The sequence below is a fragment of the Saccostrea echinata genome, unplaced genomic scaffold (assembly GCF_033153115.1).
Source record: "Saccostrea echinata isolate AGI-Se365-2 ecotype Australia unplaced genomic scaffold, CSIRO_AGI_Sech_v1 ptg000001l, whole genome shotgun sequence".
Classification (NCBI taxonomy): Eukaryota; Metazoa; Mollusca; class Bivalvia; order Ostreida; family Ostreidae; genus Saccostrea; species Saccostrea echinata.
The window spans coordinates 50,463,526-50,484,677 of NW_026889750.1; the positions used below are offsets into that span (position 1 = coordinate 50,463,526).

The 21,152-nt window shown below is 34.5% G+C and overlaps 1 protein-coding gene across 4 annotated transcripts in view; it reads left to right on the forward strand.

The window, feature by feature from the left end:
• Nucleotides 1-1,624: 1,624 nt before the first annotated feature.
• LOC133194037 (mediator of RNA polymerase II transcription subunit 12-like protein) overlaps nt 1,625-21,152 on the forward strand; it is a 56,296-nt gene continuing 36,768 nt past the window's right edge. The window contains exons 1-20 of one of the 4 annotated variants that reach the window (XM_061329970.1): nt 1,625-1,754; nt 3,657-3,722; nt 3,979-4,017; nt 4,290-4,394; nt 4,738-4,818; nt 4,977-5,136; nt 8,347-8,516; nt 8,850-8,960; nt 9,550-9,692; nt 9,830-10,088; nt 11,733-11,832; nt 12,168-12,304; nt 12,876-12,896; nt 14,094-14,225; nt 15,847-15,964; nt 17,396-17,610; nt 17,936-18,053; nt 18,484-19,052; nt 19,326-19,489; nt 19,732-19,840. In XM_061329970.1, the coding sequence (XP_061185954.1) occupies nt 1,662-1,754; nt 3,657-3,722; nt 3,979-4,017; nt 4,290-4,394; nt 4,738-4,818; nt 4,977-5,136; nt 8,347-8,516; nt 8,850-8,960; nt 9,550-9,692; nt 9,830-10,088; nt 11,733-11,832; nt 12,168-12,304; nt 12,876-12,896; nt 14,094-14,225; nt 15,847-15,964; nt 17,396-17,610; nt 17,936-18,053; nt 18,484-19,052; nt 19,326-19,489; nt 19,732-19,840 (2,910 nt within the window). In that variant the 5' untranslated portion in view covers nt 1,625-1,661. Of the gene's footprint in view, nt 1,755-3,656; nt 3,723-3,978; nt 4,018-4,289; nt 4,395-4,737; nt 4,819-4,976; nt 5,137-8,346; nt 8,517-8,849; nt 8,961-9,549; nt 9,693-9,829; nt 10,089-11,732; nt 11,833-12,167; nt 12,305-12,875; nt 12,897-14,093; nt 14,226-15,846; nt 15,965-16,044; nt 16,172-17,395; nt 17,611-17,935; nt 18,054-18,483; nt 19,053-19,325; nt 19,490-19,731; nt 19,841-21,152 lie in introns of all 4 variants that reach the window. The other 3 variants (XM_061329961.1, XM_061329988.1, XM_061329978.1) reach the window with 3 other exon arrangements.

The window sequence follows — 21,152 nt, forward strand, 5'->3', positions numbered from 1 at the left end:
TTTGTTTTTTTTTTTTTTGTTTTTTTTGTTTTTTTTTTTGTTTATTAACGTCCCTCTGGAGAATTTTTCATTCATATGGAGACGCCACCATGTGCCGATGGAAAGCTACAAATTTTGACCTATATTCGGCACTTAGGGCCATTGAGCAGTGAGGGATCTTTTTCGTGCCAGCACCTACTGCGACACGGGACCTCAGTTTATACGGTCTCATCCGAAGGACCGGTCTCCACGTCCCACAGTTGGATTCGAACCCGCACCGTAAGGATCAACTCCTTACTCCGCGACTCTAGAGCGAACGTTCTAACCACTGCGCCACGCGGGCGACCATAAAAATAGTAATGGATGGGCGATACAAATGTATTAGTTGTGATGTCAAATGAAGGCTGAGAAAGAGTCATGGGACGAGAGTGAATAGGCACCAGGAATGAAAACATGAGTGGGTTAGCAGGACTGTATGCCTTGGTCATCTGTGAAACTCTCTGTAGCTACCTTGACATACACAAACTGACATGAGAATCTCCTAATGGAAGAGATAGGAACCAAATTGATCATGTAATGGTGAATGGCAGATATATAGGAAATATGTATGCGATGTAAGGGTTATGCGTGGTGCAGATTCCAATTCAGATCACCATTTAAAGTAAAGCTGAAGATCTGCAGAAATACAAAACCAAGAGTATTAGTATATGACAGGAAGATGTATGATGTCAGCAGCCTGGAAAGATTTACCTCTTACTAACGCATGCGTAGAGTTGTCACAAGGACGAATCTATAATATGACTGGGTTTAGTAATGGATTTTTATTCAAACAATCTTCGCCCCTCTAAAGAAAATTTATTTGATCTACTTCTAAGGGCACAAACATTTTATTCTGAAATGGGTGCTGGCAAATAAAAAATAATATGGGAATAAAGGAAAGCACTGTTGGGGTGGGGGTGAGTCTAATCTGACATGCAGTGGGAGACAACCTTTGTGTCGGATTTACCATGTTTACAATGTGTCGGTTTTTGTTTACACAGTGTAAAAAACATGGAAAATAGTGAAATGGGAATGAAAATGGACGTCGCAATTTACAGTGAAACGGAAACGGACTGCACATGTGTCGGATAAGACAGATTTCATTGTAGTAGCTCCAGACAAGGACAGATTATCTATTTTCTTGCCACTTGAGAACAGATTATATATTTTCAACATTTTCGAAGGTAGGTTATTTATTTCCGAAATCTTCCAACCCCCCAACCCCCCCATTTCGGAATCAAATGCGCCCCATTTATCAGTCTAATTAAAATCAGACTTCTTAGACTCTATCCGCAAGGTATTCACTCTGCGTAAGAGTGTATACGGAGCGGATCTAAGAAGTCTGATTTTGCCCGTCTATTTGGTTTATCTGTCGTTGCCAGTATCGTCTTTTGAGAATAACCGATACACACATTGCAGATGGTCAATGTACAGTGTATTGAGACGCGGTTCTTCGCATCTCGTCCAAGTCCAATCTTGAATCACGTATACAATATTTTCAAACATGCCTAATCCTAGATGAGCAATGTTTTATACAACGCCCATCGAAGTTATTATTAGATCTTTAAAACTCTTCATCATAAGGCTTGGCGCGATATTATTTCAAGCGTTTTTCAGACCATCAATAATGGAGTAGAAGGAAAATGTCTGCATTTCCATCACAAGAAAACAGACCTTTAAAGAAGCCCAGACTCGGGCCTCCTGATGTTTATCCTCAGGATACAAAACAAAAAGAGGTAGTTTAGTTGCAAAAGTTATCAATAAATAATGTAGGAGCCATAATACTCTATCTGTGGAATAGGAACACGGAGGGATTGAGATTGTCATTGTTTTATTTCAATTTTGAAAAATCCATGGAACTAATGCATGAGGGTTCTTGTTCTGTTTTATTTAAAATTTGATAACATGTGAAATCTAGAAGATTAAATCACTGATGATGTTAAAGTTTTTGGCAACGAGGTCAGGATAGAGTTTGTTTGTTTGTTTGTTTGTTTTTTTTTTTGGGGGGGGGGGGCTTAAAATACGAATTCATTGAATTGATGATCAAGTGTGACAGAATCTTCAAAGGAAATAAAATTACCCATGGGGCTATGGATCTTGTATCATCCTTAAAAAAATCGCTATTTTTTTTTAGAATTATTAATATGGGGCAAGGTCAGTTGTGTATCAGGTCTGGTACAATCACTAGTCGACTAGCTACATCGCTTGAATTAACTACCATAGCTTTATTTAGCTACTTGAAGTAGCTTTATTTACCTACATTAATAAAACTTTTTGCAATTTTGCTTTTTATTTAAATTAGACAAAAAAATCACAAGTATGTGACTACTAATATTTATACTAGGGAGTTTTAAAAAAGCAACCAAGAGCAAAGATAGTAAAACATTGCTGCTTTTGAACACTTTTAAGCAAAAGATATATTTCCATTGTTTGAGTAACTGTACACCACCTTGTGTGCGGTTTGGCATGGATAATTATGATCACTTCACATTGTTTTGAATTATCACCAATCAATCATCATGTTAATCAGAACTGGTCTTGTTTGTTATATCATTCAACAAGAAACTTAAAGATATAAAACTATTTATATCTTTAAGTTTATAACTTTATGTACAGACCTTATTGAATACCATTTGGTGTCCACATGTGAGAATCTTCCACAATTTCAACCTCAAGGTGTTGGTCACCAGTTTTTCTTTGTTTTGTACTCAACAAGTAACTGTTTGGTCACATATAGCCCCAAAACTTTTAAAACTGAGATTACTATTGTGCTGAAAAAGACACATCTTCAAGAGTGATTCTTTCATGATTGTTTTCAGATCAGTTCAAAGTTGAAAATTATCACTGCATCATAGTGCAATTTTCTGCACATCTTGTGTATCAGGTATCTTGAAAAAAAATGCTAATTTAAGATAAAAGTATGATTTAGTAGCTAAATAAAGCTACTTCAGGTAAGTAAATAAAGCTATGTAGGTAATTCAAGCTACATAGCTATATCTAGTTATTGTACCAGACCTGATGTATTACTGGATATTCACTTTTAACTAAGATCTTCAAACCGCATGAGACATTTGGAATGTCAAAACTGTGACATCACATGGCTTCATATGTTAGCTGCATTTCCATCACAAAATCTGAAAAGTACAATTTTTTAACAAAGCACTTTTAATCTACAGTCTATATAAGCGATATCCATTAAATCAAAGTTATTTTTTGGTGACCTTAATATTATTATTACCATGAGAATGAGTTGCACTAGCTATTATTATTATTATTTTATTTTTTTTTGTGAGAGGCACCAAAATGCCAGAGATAATAAATACATGTACTGAAATCATTGCTTTGAGATAATGTTTTCACAAAAACATGAAGTGGAGTACATGTAGTGGAAAGTAGACAGCACCATTAATTTAGCTTTTCTAGCTTTACTAGTGTAATTTTTGTTCTACCTTATACACATTGGCAAAATAATGACTGATTTAAGTTATGGGAGATCATAGTTTTAGTTGTCTAATTTATTCTCTGATTATGATATGACATCTGTTGTCCAGAAATTGAGATCCCAGAAGATGTCAATTCTTGGCATAGTTTCCTAGAGTGTTGATCATAGAAGACATTTTTTTTTTTTACTTTTTCAGGATGAGCTAACAGCCACAAGTGTAAAACATGGATTCAACAACAGTCCTCCTATTGGTTGGGATGAGGTCTGTAAAATAATATATGGTTTTAAAAACCTGATGGTAGAGACATTGACTTATTATACAAGTACGAGCATCAGAAAATTTATTCATAGGAAGGAACTCTTAATATCTTACATACATAGTATTTAAATACCTTTTGTGTGTACATGTACCTTGTGTGTGTCTGTCTGTGTGTTTAAATTGAAACATACAGAGGTTTAATACAGGATGCAATCTACAAAATACCAATTAATAATGAAATATTCACTTTTCTTTGTAGTATGGGTCAGCAAGAAGAGAAAACATCAGCCAGGAAAAGGTATCTACAGGGCTCCAGAGAATGTTGTAATAATCATGATAATATTTGACCCTGACTTGATGAATATATGTTGAAAGAATTGTGAAAATCTTTTTTGTATAATCATGATAATTGGAAAAAAGTTAATGTAGTTATTAAAGCTAAAATTTTGCTGAATGAATTTTTAGAGGAGATATTTAAATTAAATAAGGTGCAGGATAATTGAGGTACTGAATTTATTCATGATTAAGTTTTTATGAATATATGACCCATAAAAAATGTTTCTATTTTAGTTTGGCAAAGATTTTATATCAGTGCTCAACAAAAAGACTGAAATTAACACTTTTCAAGACACAACAAAAAAGAAACAAATGCCTACAAAGGATATTTTTTGGCCGGTAAGTTTTATTTACAAGTAGATCCCTCACTGTGGTTTTCTTGCTGCATAGTCATTTTTCTAGTTCAAACAATCTTTTATCACTATTTAAGGTAGAATATGCATTTTTATACTAAATTAGTAAATAGGTAGAAAAATTTGGTATTTCATCTCACCCATATTTCAAATCGATAATCAGTTATATCAATTGGATGAAGTAAGATGTGTGCTGATTAATTTTGCCTGCGACGTAAGGATCAGCTCCTTACTCTGCAACTCTTGAGCAGATACTCTAACTTCTGCGGCACACGGGTGACTTTAATATTTTGAAATATATTGTTAATTCCAAACATTTTCTGTAACAGGCAGCCAAAAATCAAAGTGCCATGAGAGCCTGGTTCAAAGATCTGGCCGGAAACAAGCCACTGTCCCTGTTAGGAAGAAAGGTTTGTTCTAAGGGTTCTGTTTCAAGCAAATCTAACTTAATTATTTTAGTTACAAATCTACCCCATCATCCCAGCCCCCAACCAGTGATTTGACTTTTTTTTTATGTTTACTGCTGTTTTAACTTTTTTTCACTGTATTTTTACTTTTTTGTTTACAGGTGCCCACATTTAACAAAAAGGAGGAGGTGTTTTCGACCCTGTGTGAGTTTTCAGTGCCGATGACAAAAGCTGCCTGGTTTATTAAGATGACGGCAGCATACAATGTGGCCGTCCAGGAGAAGATGAAGCAGCGCAGACAAATGGTGGACCAATCCATGGGTAAGGTCTTAAGGAACTATAGGTAATAGCTCTTTATTATAATATAAGTAAGGTAACTGGGAAAACAGGTAATAGCTTTTTATTATGTCACAGGTTTTAGGGAAATATAGGTAATAGCTCTTTATTATAATTCATGTATTTGTAAGGTTTTAGGGAAATAGACGTAATAGCTCTTTATTATAATTCATGTATTTGTAAGGTTTTAGGGAAATAGAGGTAATAGCTCTTTATTGTAATTCATGTATTTGTTAGGTTTTAGGGAAATATAAGTAATACATGTAGCTCTTTATTATAACATGAGTTAGGTCACTTGGAAAATAAGTAATAGCTCTTTATTATCATAAGGGTAAGGTCTTAGGGAAAAATAGATAATAGCTCTTTGTTATAATATGGGTAAGTTCTCAGATGTGTATACAGTACCAACCAGACCCAACCTGACACCTAAGCAGTCCCAGAAAGCAGTCCCCGGGACTGCTTTGGGACTGCTGTGGGACTGCTGTGGGACCGCTCTGGGACTGCTGTGGGACTGCTCTGGGACTGCTCTAGAAAGCAGACCCAGCAGTCCCAGCAGTCCCTGGGACTGCTTTCTGGGACTGCTTTGTTCACTCATGCATGAAAAAGGTTCTGAGTGACATGATAGCTCCGCCCCTTGTGTATTCTGAATTTGCAGGCTCCCTGTTGTTGTTTTGTTTACTTTCAGCAGAGAGGTGCTTAAGATAAAGAATTAAAAAAAAAAACAAGGATTTTTTACAACATTTTAATAAGTAGAGATAGATATACATGTAATTACTAAATTTCTTCAGGGGCTGTAAATTTACACAATTGTAGTCTAGAATTGATTTTAAAAAATGAAAGTAGTTAAAAGGGAAGTCAGGAGATGACTTTTATCCTTTGAATTAAACTTTAATACAGGTGTTTGAAAAAAAAAATATATCTAGGCCTATTTAATTAATTATTGCTAATTAATACTTTAATACAGGTGTTTGAAAAAAATATCGAGGCCTATTTAATTAATTAATGCTGTCAAGTTACGGAATGTACTCAAAGTTTGCATTAGCACTATTTAAAAACAAACAAAAAAACTTGTCATTACAATAAGACATTCAGAGGGAAGTACTGTACTGGATTTTTTTTTAAATTGAAAAAGCTAAAACCATATGCATGCTAAAAAAGAGCATTCCATGCTATTTTTTACCGCCCTCAAATAAAACCTAATAATTTATTAAATGACCATGAAATAAAATTATTCTACCATTCTTCAGTCATTTAAAAAATTATATTTGTGAACAATTATTGGGGGATTTATTTATGAATTTGTTTTTGATTTATAAACAAGTAATTAAAAGAATAAATTTATTAACATTTTAAAATATTGGGAATTGTGACTTATTTCATATTTGTTTTGTTTGTGTTTTCCTGGCCGATTAATAAAAAGCAATGCAAATGTATAAAATGGTGTCAACACCTGAAGTTTCAATCGCCTTCGGGCATGATTAGCAGAAAGTCAATGCATGTTATTTGGGTATCAGTGTTACACATCACTGAACATGCTGGTCAACAATGACACTAATTTCAATCTATGTACTGCAAAAAATCTTCGTTTCAATAAATGTGTATAAAATTATTTCGGGATTAATTAATTTTGAACATAATCTGAGGGTTCCATTCGCGTGATTTACAGATGTACTCTCAAACGTTTATGTAATAAAAGTATTATTGTTTTCTGTTACATAGATAATTTAACGATAATTAGATTGGCAAGTCAGTGGAAATAATCATGACTGAAATGTAATACAAAGAATTTTTCAAAAGCTCCAGTTCTTAAGAAAACTGCATTCAGAGTATAGTATGGAAATCGGCCTTGCTTTATAATTATAAGGCCTATTTAAAGCTAGTTTTGATAGAAAATAAATAACTCAAGCTTAATTATCTATAAAAAAAAAATTAAAAAAAAAAATAAATATGGAAACCAATATCAATCACAGTAATTTAGAAAATGATTTATTTTGGTGAAAAATTAATATACCACAAAACTGTGTTTAAAGATTCATGTTATTTATAGGTGTGAACGTCTTCTTCGTTCAATATTTATTATTTGTTTCTATACGCGTAGTGTGATTTTCTTAACAGTTAAAAAATGACTGTTGCATGAGAATTGATACTGCTCAGAAAGAAATGGATCATCAATTTCAACTGCCTTTTATAGTTACATTGTTTATTGGTAATCTCATTTCTGAGTAAGCTCCGCCCATTAAATTAATTAACCCCGCCCACTGGGACTGCTGGAACTGCTTTCTGGGACCGCTGGGACTGCTGGGACTGCTCTGGGACCGCTGTGGGACTGCTCTGGGACTGCTTTAGCAGTCCCAGAGCAGTCCCAGAAAGCAGTCCCCGGGACTGCTCTGGGACTGCTTTGTGTCAGGTTGGGTCTGGTTGGTACTGTATTGGTAAAGTCTCTGCAAAATGGTGAAAATGCAGAAAATTTTTATCCATTGTAAAATGGGTAAGAACAAGGTACGGTTTCAATACAAATTTTGCCCTGTGTTTTTCTTAAAAATGAAAGTAATGTAAAAAATTAAAACTCATGATTTCTGAATCATTGAAATTACACGCAGAAAGATCATACAAATCATTTTTCTCACGTGACCTTCTAAATGCTAATTGTGACGTCATAAACTTGTGCATTTTCCCGTATTTTCTTGAAAAGTTGCAGAAGACACCAATTTTCAATGGAATTTTCTCTCAGATGATATTGTCCACAGGCATCGCCCACAAAGATTTTGAAATATGTGATTTTTCAAAGAATTTTACACAACAAATCCGAAAATAAACGTGGGCGACGGCTGTGGACACTATTTTCTTAAGGAAAATAACCCTTGAAATGGGTCATTTTGAGGCTTTTTCTGTTTAAAATAGAGAAATGCATCAAATTAATGACGTCATATTTCCAGAATGGTACTCTTTCATGCTATATTCTTTCCTGATTTATCACTGTCATATACTCAACAAATGTTTAAGCCAGTTTCAAAACTTTTTGAAAGTATTAAATTTTCAGGGCACAATAAAGCTAAAACCGTACCTTCTTCTTTGTCATTGGCAATGTCTCAGTTTAAAAAAATCGAAAAATTGCTGCTGGTACCAACTTGCTAATAAATTGATTAATGATTCACCATGTGCCTAATAAATAAAGACAAAATTTGGTATTTTCAGAATGGTGCCAGGCCATCACTAAGTATCTGCGGGACCAGATACAGAAGATACAGGAACCACACAGTGGCCCCGGCTCCACAGCCGGTTTCCTAACAGTATCACAACCTGATCCCAACCAGGCACTTAGACAGTGGCACTACACCTGTAAGCTGGCTAGACATATGTATGATGTAAGTATTACTTCTTTAAGCTGGCCAGACATATGTATGATGTAAGTAATACTGTATAAGGGGAATTTTTAGCGAGACTCAAATTTAGCAATTTGTCCTTAATTATCTGTATTTTATTTTAGCGAGAAGTAATTTTAGCGATTTAATGACGCCTATAGAAAGACAATTGTGACCTCCAAAGCAGTATGAATTGTTAGCGATATTCAATTTTAGTGATCTCAACACCCTCGCTAAAAATGCCAAAATTGAATGCTCGCTAAAATTTCTACTTATACGGTACATCGTACAATTATCACCTGTAAGCTGTCACAATTTTTGATTTTCTGTTTTAAGGAGGGGCTTTTGGACAGATTCGAGTTCTTGAGCTGGTTAATTGACCTCATGGAGAAAATGAAACAAAATGAGGATACAGTCTTCAAGCTTTTGATGGCACAGATTTTACTGGTGAGTACCACTGATACTGTTTAATGGTTTGATTGATGGTGGGTTAAATTTGTTATGGTAGGAGTCTTGTACTTGTTTGGATGCAGTCATTTATTTTTTATGAAATACCAAAACTAGTGTCACAAAAGAACTTTGATATACTAGTAATATCAATAGTTCATTCATATCACAAAATGTTGTGACTTGATTATCAACATATTGACTCCATCACCACATTTTATCTTCAGTATTTTTTCTGCTTTACCAAGATCTTGTTTTAATTCCAAATTCACATACTGCCATCCACCACTCTATTAAGTGTCCATTTTAGTGGTCATTAGTGATTCAGATTAATTTTAGGCTAATTATTGATTCAAATTCATTTTTCTAATATTAAAAAATGCACTGAAGCAAAATATTTGTTAGTAAATTTATTTCATGCATAATATGCACAAAGTGTGATATAAATTTTTTTATTTATTGCTGAATTACTAAAAGAAGCGTTATAGTGAGATTTGAATGTAGCAAGTACATGTGTACATTTCATGTTTTCCTGAAATGGATACGAAATTTTTTTTTTAAGTTGATTATTGTCGTGTCTTTTTTTCAGTATATGGAGGAGATAGCGCTCTCTGTGATCTTGTCTAGAAGACTGTCCCATTTCTCAGCTAAAAAGATTGCTCAGTTGTGTAATGAAGCAGACTGTATGCCTCCTCGAACTGATTCTCCCATGTTGACCAATGGCACCACAGGGTAAATACATATTTTAACATGTATAATTTCTATTTTAACTAAGTGATAATCTAAAAATGTGTTTGCAGAAAAAAATATTTTCTCAGAATTGAGAGCAATTGTATGTTTGTAATTGACTGAATTGTTTATTTGTGCAGAATGACCAGTACTCAGATGATGTCCCAGAACCCCCTGTCTGCAGTGTTTGCTCTGTACAACAACTGTCCCCAGCACCGCGGTATCGTCCTCAGTCTGTGTGCTACTGTCCAGATCGTTACCCTCCTCTGTCCCACGGCGCTGGTCTGGAATAGCCTTGGGGATGGGAAGAGCTCTTCTTTCCTCTGTGGGTCACCACTTGACCTTCTACCGTGTGCCCCTTCTAGTCTACCTATGCCTCAGGGTCCTCAGAACATGCAGGTAATATGTACAAAGTATTCTTTCATGAATTGCATGAATTTAAACAATAAAATGCTTCTTTGTTTTTTAATGCGGTAATTAGTGGTTGCAGCTACAAGTACATAACCTGTGTAAGCGGGTTATGTAAAAAATTTTTCTGCAATGGTTGCAACCGTTAATTCCACATTTATCAAAGAAAGAAAGACATTTAATTAGCTCACCTCGACGAAGTCGAGATGAGCTTATGCTATACCCCCGGTGTTGGCATCGGCGTTAGCGTCGGCATCCCAGTTAAAGTTTTAGGAGCAGGTGAATTCCCAAGTAACTATAAGCCCTACCTGGACTAATCTTGCATGGGTGATGCATTTAGGGATGGACACTACCACACTTGTTTTGGATGCTGGATCTGACCTAGATTTTCCAAACGAGTGACCAGGTTAAAGTTTTTGGACCAGGTCTATTCCCAAGTAACTATAAGCCTTACCTGGACCAAACTTGCATGGATGATGCATCTAGGGATGGAAACTACCACACTTGCTTCGAATGCTGGATCTGACCTAGATTTTCCAGATGAGTGACCAGGTTAAAGTTTTTGGACCAGGTCTATTCCCAAGTAACTATAAGCCCTACCTGGACCAAACTTGCATGGATGATGCATCTAGGGATGGACACTACCACAATTGCTTTGGATGCTGGATCTGACCTAGATTTTCCAGATGAGTGACCAGGTTAAAGTTTTTGGACCAGGTCTATTCCCAAGTAACTATAAGCCCTACCTGGACCAAACTTGCATGGATGATGCATCTAGGGATGGACACTACCACACTTGCTTCGGATGCTGGATCTGACCTAGATTTTCCAGATGAGTGACCAGGTTATAGTTTTTGGAGCAGGTCCATTCCCAAGTAACTATAAGCCTTACCTGGACCAAACTTACATGGATGATGCATCTAGGGATGGACGCTTTGAGACTTGCTTTTGATTCTGAATCTGACCTAGATCTTCCAGATGAGTGACCAGGATAATTTTTTTGGCGTAGCTATATAATATCATGGCCTGTTATGATTAAACTTGCATAGATGGTGCATCTAAGGATGAAAACTTCCAGACTTGCTTTGGATGTTGGAACTGACCAAAATTTTCTTGATTAGTAAACAGGTTAAAAGTTTTTTGAGCAGGTCTCTGTGTGGATTACTTTCCAAGTAACTATAAGTCCTTCTTAAACCAAACTTGTATGGATTTTGATCTTGGGATGAACACTAACTAGAAAAAATATGATATGAGATTTGCCTTACTTATAGATAAAATTCGTCGAGGTGAGCTTTGTAATCTTTGATTACCTGTGTTTGTTTATATTTACATGTATGCCTGTATAAATAATTGTATAAAGTAGGTTTTAAGTACATAAAATATCTAGATCTGTACCTCGTATGTTTCACTGATTGAAAAGCATATTGCAATGACTGCATAAGAAATTTTTCATAAGGGTGGCCTTGAAAATCCGTTCCAACTAGTTAAGTGGCATTGATGAATGGGAGTGGTTTTCATAAGAAATAAAGGAGAATATATTAAGTGGATGTTAATATTTTTTAGTAAATGTTTTGGGGGGACTGCAAGTTAGATATGAAATATTAAGATAGATATTTGTTTGTTCCCTGTACACAGATTAGAGCACAGATTCGAATGTTAGAGGCCCAGATTAGACAGAGAGGGAGAGCTGCAGAACTTAGATGGTCCTCGGACAAATGTCAACAGTCTACCAAAGGTACTTACTGGAAATAATTAATAACTTACAATGTCAACAGTCTACAAAGGTACTTACAGGAAGTAATTAATAACTTACACAATGTCTGCAGTCAAACAAAGGTACTTACTGGAAGTAATTAATAACTTACACAATGTCAACAGTCTACCAAAAGGTACTTACTGGAAGTAATTAATAACTTACTCAATGCATCTATAATTTAAGCAGATGAAGTACATTTTCTTCCTCTTATTTATATTGTAGTAGAGTGTAAGGTGTTCTTTTGCTAAGCTATATTTTTCATTATCTACATGTATGAATTATGGTATTTTTTAAATTTTATTCAATTTTATTAGGTAACACTATAACCAGAGTGTTAGAAGTTCTAGATACCCTGGACAGACATAACTTTGACAAAGAGGATACAATGAATTCCCTGGACACCCTTTATCACAAGATCTTCACAGCTAACCAGGTCAAAGACAGCTCAGAGGTGAGTTATACAGGGGGGTACATAAAAGATAATCTTACAGGAAAATCTAGTTCATAGTTGCTGAAACAGGTAGATTATAGGCTTATGAATTAATTAGAAAAAGGAATGCACATAGAATTATATTCCTATTCATTGAAATATAGTTCATGGTTGTAGATTACAGACTCAGCCTTAGGAAGTCTATGAATTAATTATTATTAGTAGAAGGGATGTATTTTACTACAGTAATACACTGGCATACTTTATATCTTTTAGTTTAAAATCAGTTTGAGTAAGAAAAAATTTAGTGTATTGTATGAGAATGGAAGAAGCTTTTAATGCATTGTACAGGTGTAAGAGATAAAATCATTAACAGAAGGCCATTTGGCTCTCATTTAATGAAATGTTTGTTATATGCTTGCAAAGAGTTGTAATGCCCAGATTTGTGCAATGTTGATGATTAGAACATGTAGAAAAATAATATAAAGAGCAAAGTTACATGTAATGTAGAAAATGTCTGAATTATTGTCGGAGACAGGTATTTACAGACCTTTAATAATCAGTTGATTGCATTAATCTTAATTAATTTTAGGAGGATGAATTATTACCAAAAGTAGGTATTGAATTATAAAATCTTTGATTTGACATTGGACAGAATTGATATGAAATTCATTGCTGTGTAAAAGTGCATATGGCATGTGAGTAAAGGGAAAAAATCCTACCATTCAGCCATACACACACAAAGCAGATCCATGTCATAAAAAATAAAAAGAAATCTTTTGGAGGATACACACATAGCATGTGGAAACAATATTTAAACAATGCCAGTTGGATAACTGATATGTATGTCACAATGCATGATCAAGAAATGTCATTCTTGGTTGAAGTTTCATTAAAAAATGTTAATTATCACTTGATTTTTTTAAGTATGCAGTTGGTAATGCACTCTCTGAAATTTAAGAAATATAAGCCAGTTTGGCTAATTATAAAAGTGTGACCAAAACCATTTACAATTAAATAAAATGAATATTTTTACAAAATGATTTTATAAAGTTTTTCTGTCAAATGTAAAAGGAATAAAGTTTGTAATCTTGTTCAGTATAAGGAAAAAAAAGCTATTCTGAAAGTAATGTTGTTTGGTTTGCTGTGGGAACCAGTTTTGCTGTGGGGACCAGTTATGCTGTGAGACATGTTTAGTTCCCTTTAACAAATCCCAACTGTGTTTTTGTGGAACAACATTCCTGTAACGATATGAAGATATCTGTGTACATGTATCTGCTGGTTTTCCAGGAAATATAACAAGTGTATTTTCTAATTGTATCCTTTTATGTATTGCACATACTCAATAATTTCAGAATCTAAATGCAATTTTTTTTAAAGATCTTTATCAGTGAAATGAAAAATGAATAGCTTGTCTTATTGTTAGATGTACATGTATGTCCTTCCTTGGTATTTGTAAATCACTTAATGCTATCTCTCCAATTTCATTGTGTACCAACTGAGTTCTAATATTTATGTGATAACTATATTCCTGATGGTGCCACTGAACACAATAATATTGTTATAGCTTTCTTGAAGTACATCAAGTTTTCTTTCTTCAAAACCCATCCTTTCACAAATACACTCTATGTCATAAAAATCTACTCTTTTCACACATCCATTGTCTTTGAGTAATGTACAGTGGAAATACTAGATTTGCAGTGCTACATGTATGAGAACTTTTGGAAATCTTTCTTTTTAAGGTCACCAGTATTGAACCAATCACACAAGTACTTATAGTAATGTTTTATGTGATTGGTCACTTTTCCAGCCTTTCATCAGTGATGAACCAATCATACACTTGCTTATTGACTGGGCAGTTAGCATTAGAAGGAGTGGTATATACAGGGCTGTAGTGGTGGCCAAACTGCTGGAGAAGAGACAATTAGAAGTGAGGAGTGAGGTAGGCCTGTATTGATATACTGACCAATGACGGTATTCATTCATACATACAATGACGGTATTCATTCATACATCCAATGATGGTATTCATTCATACATCCAATGACAGTATTCATTCATACATCCAACGACATATTCATTCATACATCTAATGACATATTCATTCATACATCCAATGACAGTATTCATTCATACATCCAATGACAGTATTCATTCATACATCCAATGACATATTCATTCATGCATCCAGTGACATATTCATTCATGCATCCAATGACATATTCATTCATACATCCAATGACAGTATTCATTCATACATCTAATGACATATTCATTCATACATCCAATGACATATTCATTCATACATCTAATGACATATTCATTCATACATCCAATGACATATTCATTCATACATCCAATGATGGTATTCATTCATACATCCAATGACATATTCATTCATACATCCAATGACAGTATTCATTCATACATCCAATGACATATTCATTCATACATCTAATGACATATTCATTCATACATCCAATGACATATTCATTCATACATCTAATGACATATTCATTCATACATCCAATGATGGTATTCATTCATACATCCAATGACAGAATTCATTCATACATCCAATGACATATTCATTCATACATCCAATGACAGTATTCATTCATACATCTAATGACATATACATTCATACATCCAATGACATATTCATTCATACATCTAATGACATATTCATTCATACATCCAATGATGGTATTCATTCATACATCCAATGATGGTATACATTCATACATCCAATGACAGTATTCATTCATACATCCAATGACATATTCATTCATACATCCAATGACAGTATTCATTCATACATCCAATGACATATTCATTCATACGTCCAATGACATATTCATTCATACATCCAATGACATATTCATTCATACATCCAATGACATATTCATTCATACATCCAATGATGGTATTCATTCATACATCCAATGACATATTCATTCATACATACAATGACAGTATTCATTCATACATCCAATGACATATTCATTCATACATACAATGACATATTCATTCATACATCTAATGACATATTCATTCATACATCCAATGACATATTCATTCATACATCCAATGATGGTATTCATTCATACATCCAATGACATATTCATTCATACATACAATGACAGTATTCATTCATACATCCAATGACAGTATTTATCCACATCAAATTCATCTTGTAAAAATCAAAAGCACTTAAGAGTGGAGAAAAACCTTACTTCAAGACAATTTCACTATAAAAATTATTCAGTAAAATGACAAGAATCAAAACACATGTAAATAATTAATGCTTAGTGATAAAAGATCTGAAGATAAACTTGGTAAATGTACATTGTTTTCCGATTGTTTAGTTGAGATTACATATGTACAATTTACATTCATAAGTAAGTATAAGATTGATTTATTTGTAATTTGTAGCACAGGTTTGCAGATTGTGAATCATTTGACTACATTTTTAATTGTACTGCTGTAGCAGTGTTAAGTTTTGCTAAGACTTAATTTTCCAGAACTGTAACTCTATGGAAAGTAAGAATTTGTTTTTCCAGGACTATGACTCCATGGATTGCGATGGGGGATTAGGGGACGATGTTTTGGTGTCGTTCGAGACGCCTCTCTTTCAGGGGGTTCTCATGAGTTATCTCGATGATAAGGCGCCGGTCATAGGTGAGACTCGCACGGCGCTGTAGACAGAAGCTTTGGTTTGGCTTTTTTTATACTTTTATTTCCTACTATTTTTGCTTCAGAAATTCAGCGAGAGCCAGGCGTTGGATGATAAGGAGTCGGTAGGCTCCGATTCGCTTGTTCCGTCAGGAACACCGTACTTTCAGGCTATATTGATGTCTTATCTGGACGAACAAGCTCCGTCTTTGGGTGAGGTTTTGTTCTTCGCCCCAATGTGTCAATAGATATAATAGAAATCTTCATTCAGGAAATTGTTTCCCAGTTTTTAATTTTTTATCATTTAAGAAGGGAAGGTTGAAATATAATGTAGAGCAGAATTGTTACTGTGGGATAAGACAAAGGGGGGGGGGGGGGATTCCATTTTTAGGGAATAGGAAAGTGCAGACTTACAATGTAACTTGAAAACACACATTATTTAAAATTCAGCAGTTAACTGATATATTCCAACAAGATAGATTATATTTGAATGATCTTCGTTTGACAACATTAAACCATAAAAATGGAAAGTGACAAATTACCAGTATTTGAAAGTGGGATGGCTGCTTTTACTTTTTTAGCTCAAACTAATTTATTTTATTAATATCTGTCTATAATAATTACGTAATTTCTTGAAAAAGTTATTTTCTGTTTATTGCATCATACGTTTTTGGGTAGGGACAAAAAATATTTTGTCATGAAGAGTATTTTCTGCTCCCTTGACCAAATTCTGACAAGGAATGTGATTCTGGAAATTTCATTGAGAGCCATAAACAGCTTAAAAAAATGCTTATTTAGGTATTGTATTTCCCCCTCTTTTTCTGTCTTTGCTTTCAAATGTATTTGAAAATATATAAATCTATATAATTATTATTTCTTTCTTTTTTTTTAAGTTGCTTTGAGTAGTTTTATACATAAACAGAGCTTTGGATAGTTCCTGCACTAACACTTTTGCATATTGATAAAGATTTTAGTATATATTACATGAATAAAGGTCTATATATGTATATGATCTTTTGCTATGCTGTTAAATGATACTTTAGCATTAAACTACATGTAGATAGTATGCTCTTCTCCAGGAAAAATGTTGATGTTACATGTACTTACCGTATCGGTATTTTGTAATTTGACACAGCACAATAGCTTCAGGAATAAAGTTGTAATTCCGTATCAATCATGATGCTTTTCTTCTACCATTAGCTTAAAGATTTTTTCACCCATCTTAATTGAACTGTGATAAAATAAGTGAAAACTATTAAAAAGCTAGTAAGAATGTACCGTATTTTTGGCAGGGATTTTTTTTTGAAATTTTTAAAAATAAAGTCATGGAATCTAAGTAATAAGCATTAGTTTCTTTAAAGTGTTTATACTTTCTCTGTTTGTCAGATATATCAATGGATTGAGAGAACATGTATTAGATGATGATGTATGTTTTAGATGACAATCCCAATGAGAATGACCGTCAAGGCTTTGCCAATCTCATTCAGCTGTTCAGTGAACTGATCCGACATGACGTCTTTTCCCACGATGCCTACATGTGTTTTCTGATCTCGCGTGGTGACCTCATGTCGTCGCCGTCGGTGATGACCGTGACCACGGATTGTATTGATCTCTCCAGCATTAAGAGTCAGAATGAGAGTGTTAAACACGAGGTAAGAACCACCAAGAAATTTATTCTGAAACTGGGAAATATTGTTAAGGGTTTCAGTTTGTGGGTGTGTAATTTTGCCTAATTTTCTTTTAGCAGCTAATTGCAGATGTTTGAATTTTCACAAATATGAAATTGGTCTTCATTGTATATACAAAACCTTTTTTAATATGTAAATTATTTAATGTTGGAATTTTTGATTTTATGGAGAGCATGAATGTAGCAAAGATAAAAACAGCCAGAGTTATCTCCCCTTACACAGATTTTTTGGTAGAATTTTAATAGTGAGATGAAGAGGATATTTAATTTTCTGTATTTTTTCTTAACAGCCTCAGGATGACTTTAAGGTAGACATAATGGACATGCACACAGCTGTAGAGTTGAGTGATTTTGGAAGCTTGTTTGGGACTGGAAAAGATGAACAGAGAACTAGTCCAGAAGAACCAGGTTAGTGATGTTCAAGCAAGTGTTCGTATTTTCAGAATAAGATTTTGGTGCTTTTGACATGATTTTAGTGAATTAATTCTTGATCATTTAAAAAAAAAAAGATAAATGTACCAAATAGCCCATGAGCTACTTTTGTGCTATTAAAGGCCAGTATTTTTTAACATTAAAAATTAGAAAATCTCATCAACATAGGAAATAAGGAAAACTATAAAATGTTCAGCATTTTATGGATTAATTACCAAAAATGCATGTTAGTCCAACAAAAAAGTTTCTTAAAAAATCACTTGGCTTGGAATCTTTGGTGACCTTTGATAATCCTCTTTGTGATTGCACAAGGAGTTCTGAAAATTCCACACTTACTGTATACAATGATCACTGTACAACAATTTATGCCCTGTCCATGTAATGATATATTCATTATTCTTGATAGCTTCTGTAAAGTCTGTGATGTCAGAAAAAGAGCCTCATCATGCCAATCCTACCCTGCCAAACTCCGAGCAGCAGCAGAAAGGCCCATCTCGTCACATGTTGTATGCCCAGCATTTTCCAATCCCGTACGAGGACTCAATTCACGAGTGTAACCAACGAATGATTGTTCTCTATGGTGTGGGAAAAGCCCGAGATGATGCTAAACACATTGTAAAGAAAATCAGCAAGGAAGTTCTGAAGATGTTCAGTAAGAAGAACTGTGTAGACATCATCAGCGGGGAACTAGGTCGAGTGAAAAAACGGAAAGAGAAGGATGCCAACGACTCCTTGTCCAACGTCAGCATGAACTTTGAGAATGTTTTTGAAGGAATTTTTAACAAATTTCAGAAGTTGTCCTATCATGATCAACACTTTGTGACAGCCCAGTGTAGGAATGTTGTATTAGAGGAGATTAGTAATTTTACAGCAGGCAGTTCCTTCTACCTCCCCCTGGTAGAAAATGTCTCCTATCTGTTTGACTTGATGGAATACTCACTCAACATCTATGGCCTGCTAGACTTCTCTGTACAGGTACCAATATTTTGTGTAACAGCAAGTTAATGACTGATATTTAAAGTAGAAATTTGAAGAGAATAAAAATTCATAGAAAAATAGTACTTTTCAACAGATAATGAATGTAATATTTTATGAGGTGTCATAGAATGACTTCTATATGATAAATCAGTTAAAATGATATCTTGCAATATCAAATATGGTACTTAACACATGAATTAAGTATGAAAAAAAAATAACTGCTCTTTGCACTCATGGATGAATTAGCATGATTGATTTTGTGATTGACAGCTGTTGAAGGAGTTAAGTATCGTAGAGGAGACATTATTGGAGCAGAAGTCTAGTCTTGTTGGAAACTACACCACCTCCCTATGTTTATGTATTGTGGGTGTGTTCAGAAAATACCACGCCTACTTACTGGTGTCCCCAGATCTTACCATCACAGCCTTTGAGGGGTAAGCTAAATAAGAATAACTGATGTTCATGTGACAGGTAAAGTCAAGCTATAAGCCCAAGAACTCTGTGTTTCTAAGCAAAGGTCCTGATTTTTTCCTCATTACTGTAAATGAATTTTTTTCATTTCTGTTTAATAGGCTGTTTCAAGTTAGAAAGTGGGAATATTTTCTGATAAAGTCAAAAGTCTCGGAACAATAGCTGATACAGACATAGGATGTAAATGATGTATCTTTTTTTACAGATTGATCAGTGTAGTAAGAAAGATCTACAATCCTTCAGACTGTTCCTCATCGGAGAGGTGTATCCTGGCCTACCTCTATGATGCATACACTTCCTGTAATTATCTGAAGGTGAGATATATCCTGTCTATCTCAATGATGCTTACACTTCCTGTAATTATCTGAAGGTGAGATATTTCCGGCCTATCTCTATGATGCTTACACTTTCTGTAATTATCTGAAGGTGAGATATTTCCTGCCTATCTCTATGATGCTTACACTTTCTGTAATTATCTGAAGATGAGATATTTCCTGCCTATCTCTATGATGCTTACACTTCCTGTAATTATCTGAAGGTGAGATATTTCCGGCCTATCTCTATGATGCTTACACTTTCTGTAATTATCTGAAGGTGAGATATTTCCTGCCTATCTCTATGATGCTTACACTTTCTGTAATTATCTGAAGGTGAGATATTTCCTGCCTATCTCTATGATTTTTACACTTCCTGTAATTATCTGAAGGTGAGATATTTCTGGCCTATCTCTATGATGCTTACACTTGTAATTATCTGAAGGTGAGATACATCCTAGATTATCTCAGTGAGGCCTGTATGATATATCATAATTGATTCCTGCAAAAAGGTTGGAGTTGCCTCTCAATAAGTCTGTCAGGCTGGCTATGGCATTCATGAAATAACTTCACAATGGAGAAAGCTTTGAAGGTTAGACTAGACAAAAAGACTGCCTGTAATATTCTTCATCTCATTGTCCCAATTGTTTTTTAGCTCACCTGAGCCAAAGGCTCAAGTGAGCTTTTCTGATCAAAATTTGTCCGTTGTCTGTCGTCGTTGTTGTCGTTGGCGTTGTCGTTGGCATTGTTGTTGTTGTTGTAAACTTTTCACATTTTCATCTTCTTCTCAAGAACCACTGGGCCAAATTCAACCAAACTTGCCACAAAGCATCCTTGGGTAAAGGGGATTCAAGTTTGTTCAAATGAAGGGCCAAGCCCTCTTTCAAGGGGAGATAATTAGGAATTAGTGAAAAAATAATGGCATCATTTAAAAATCTTCTTCTCAAGAACCACTGGGCCAGGAAAGATGAAACTTATGTGGAAACATCCTCAGGTAGTGTAGATTCAAGTTTGTTCAAATCATGACCCCCGGGGGTAGGGTGGGGCCACAATAGGGGATCCATGTTTTACATAGAAATATATAGGAAAATATCTTTAAAAATCTTCTTCTTAAGAACAGTAAAGCCAAGATTGGTCATATTTATATGGAAACATCCTCAGGTAGTGTAGATTCAAGTTTGTTCAAATCATGACCCCCGGGGGTAGGGTGGGGCCAAAATGGGGGATCCAAGTTTTACATAGAAATATATAGGAAAATATCTTTAAAAATCTTCTTCTTAAGAACAGCCAAGCCAAGATTGGTCATATTTTT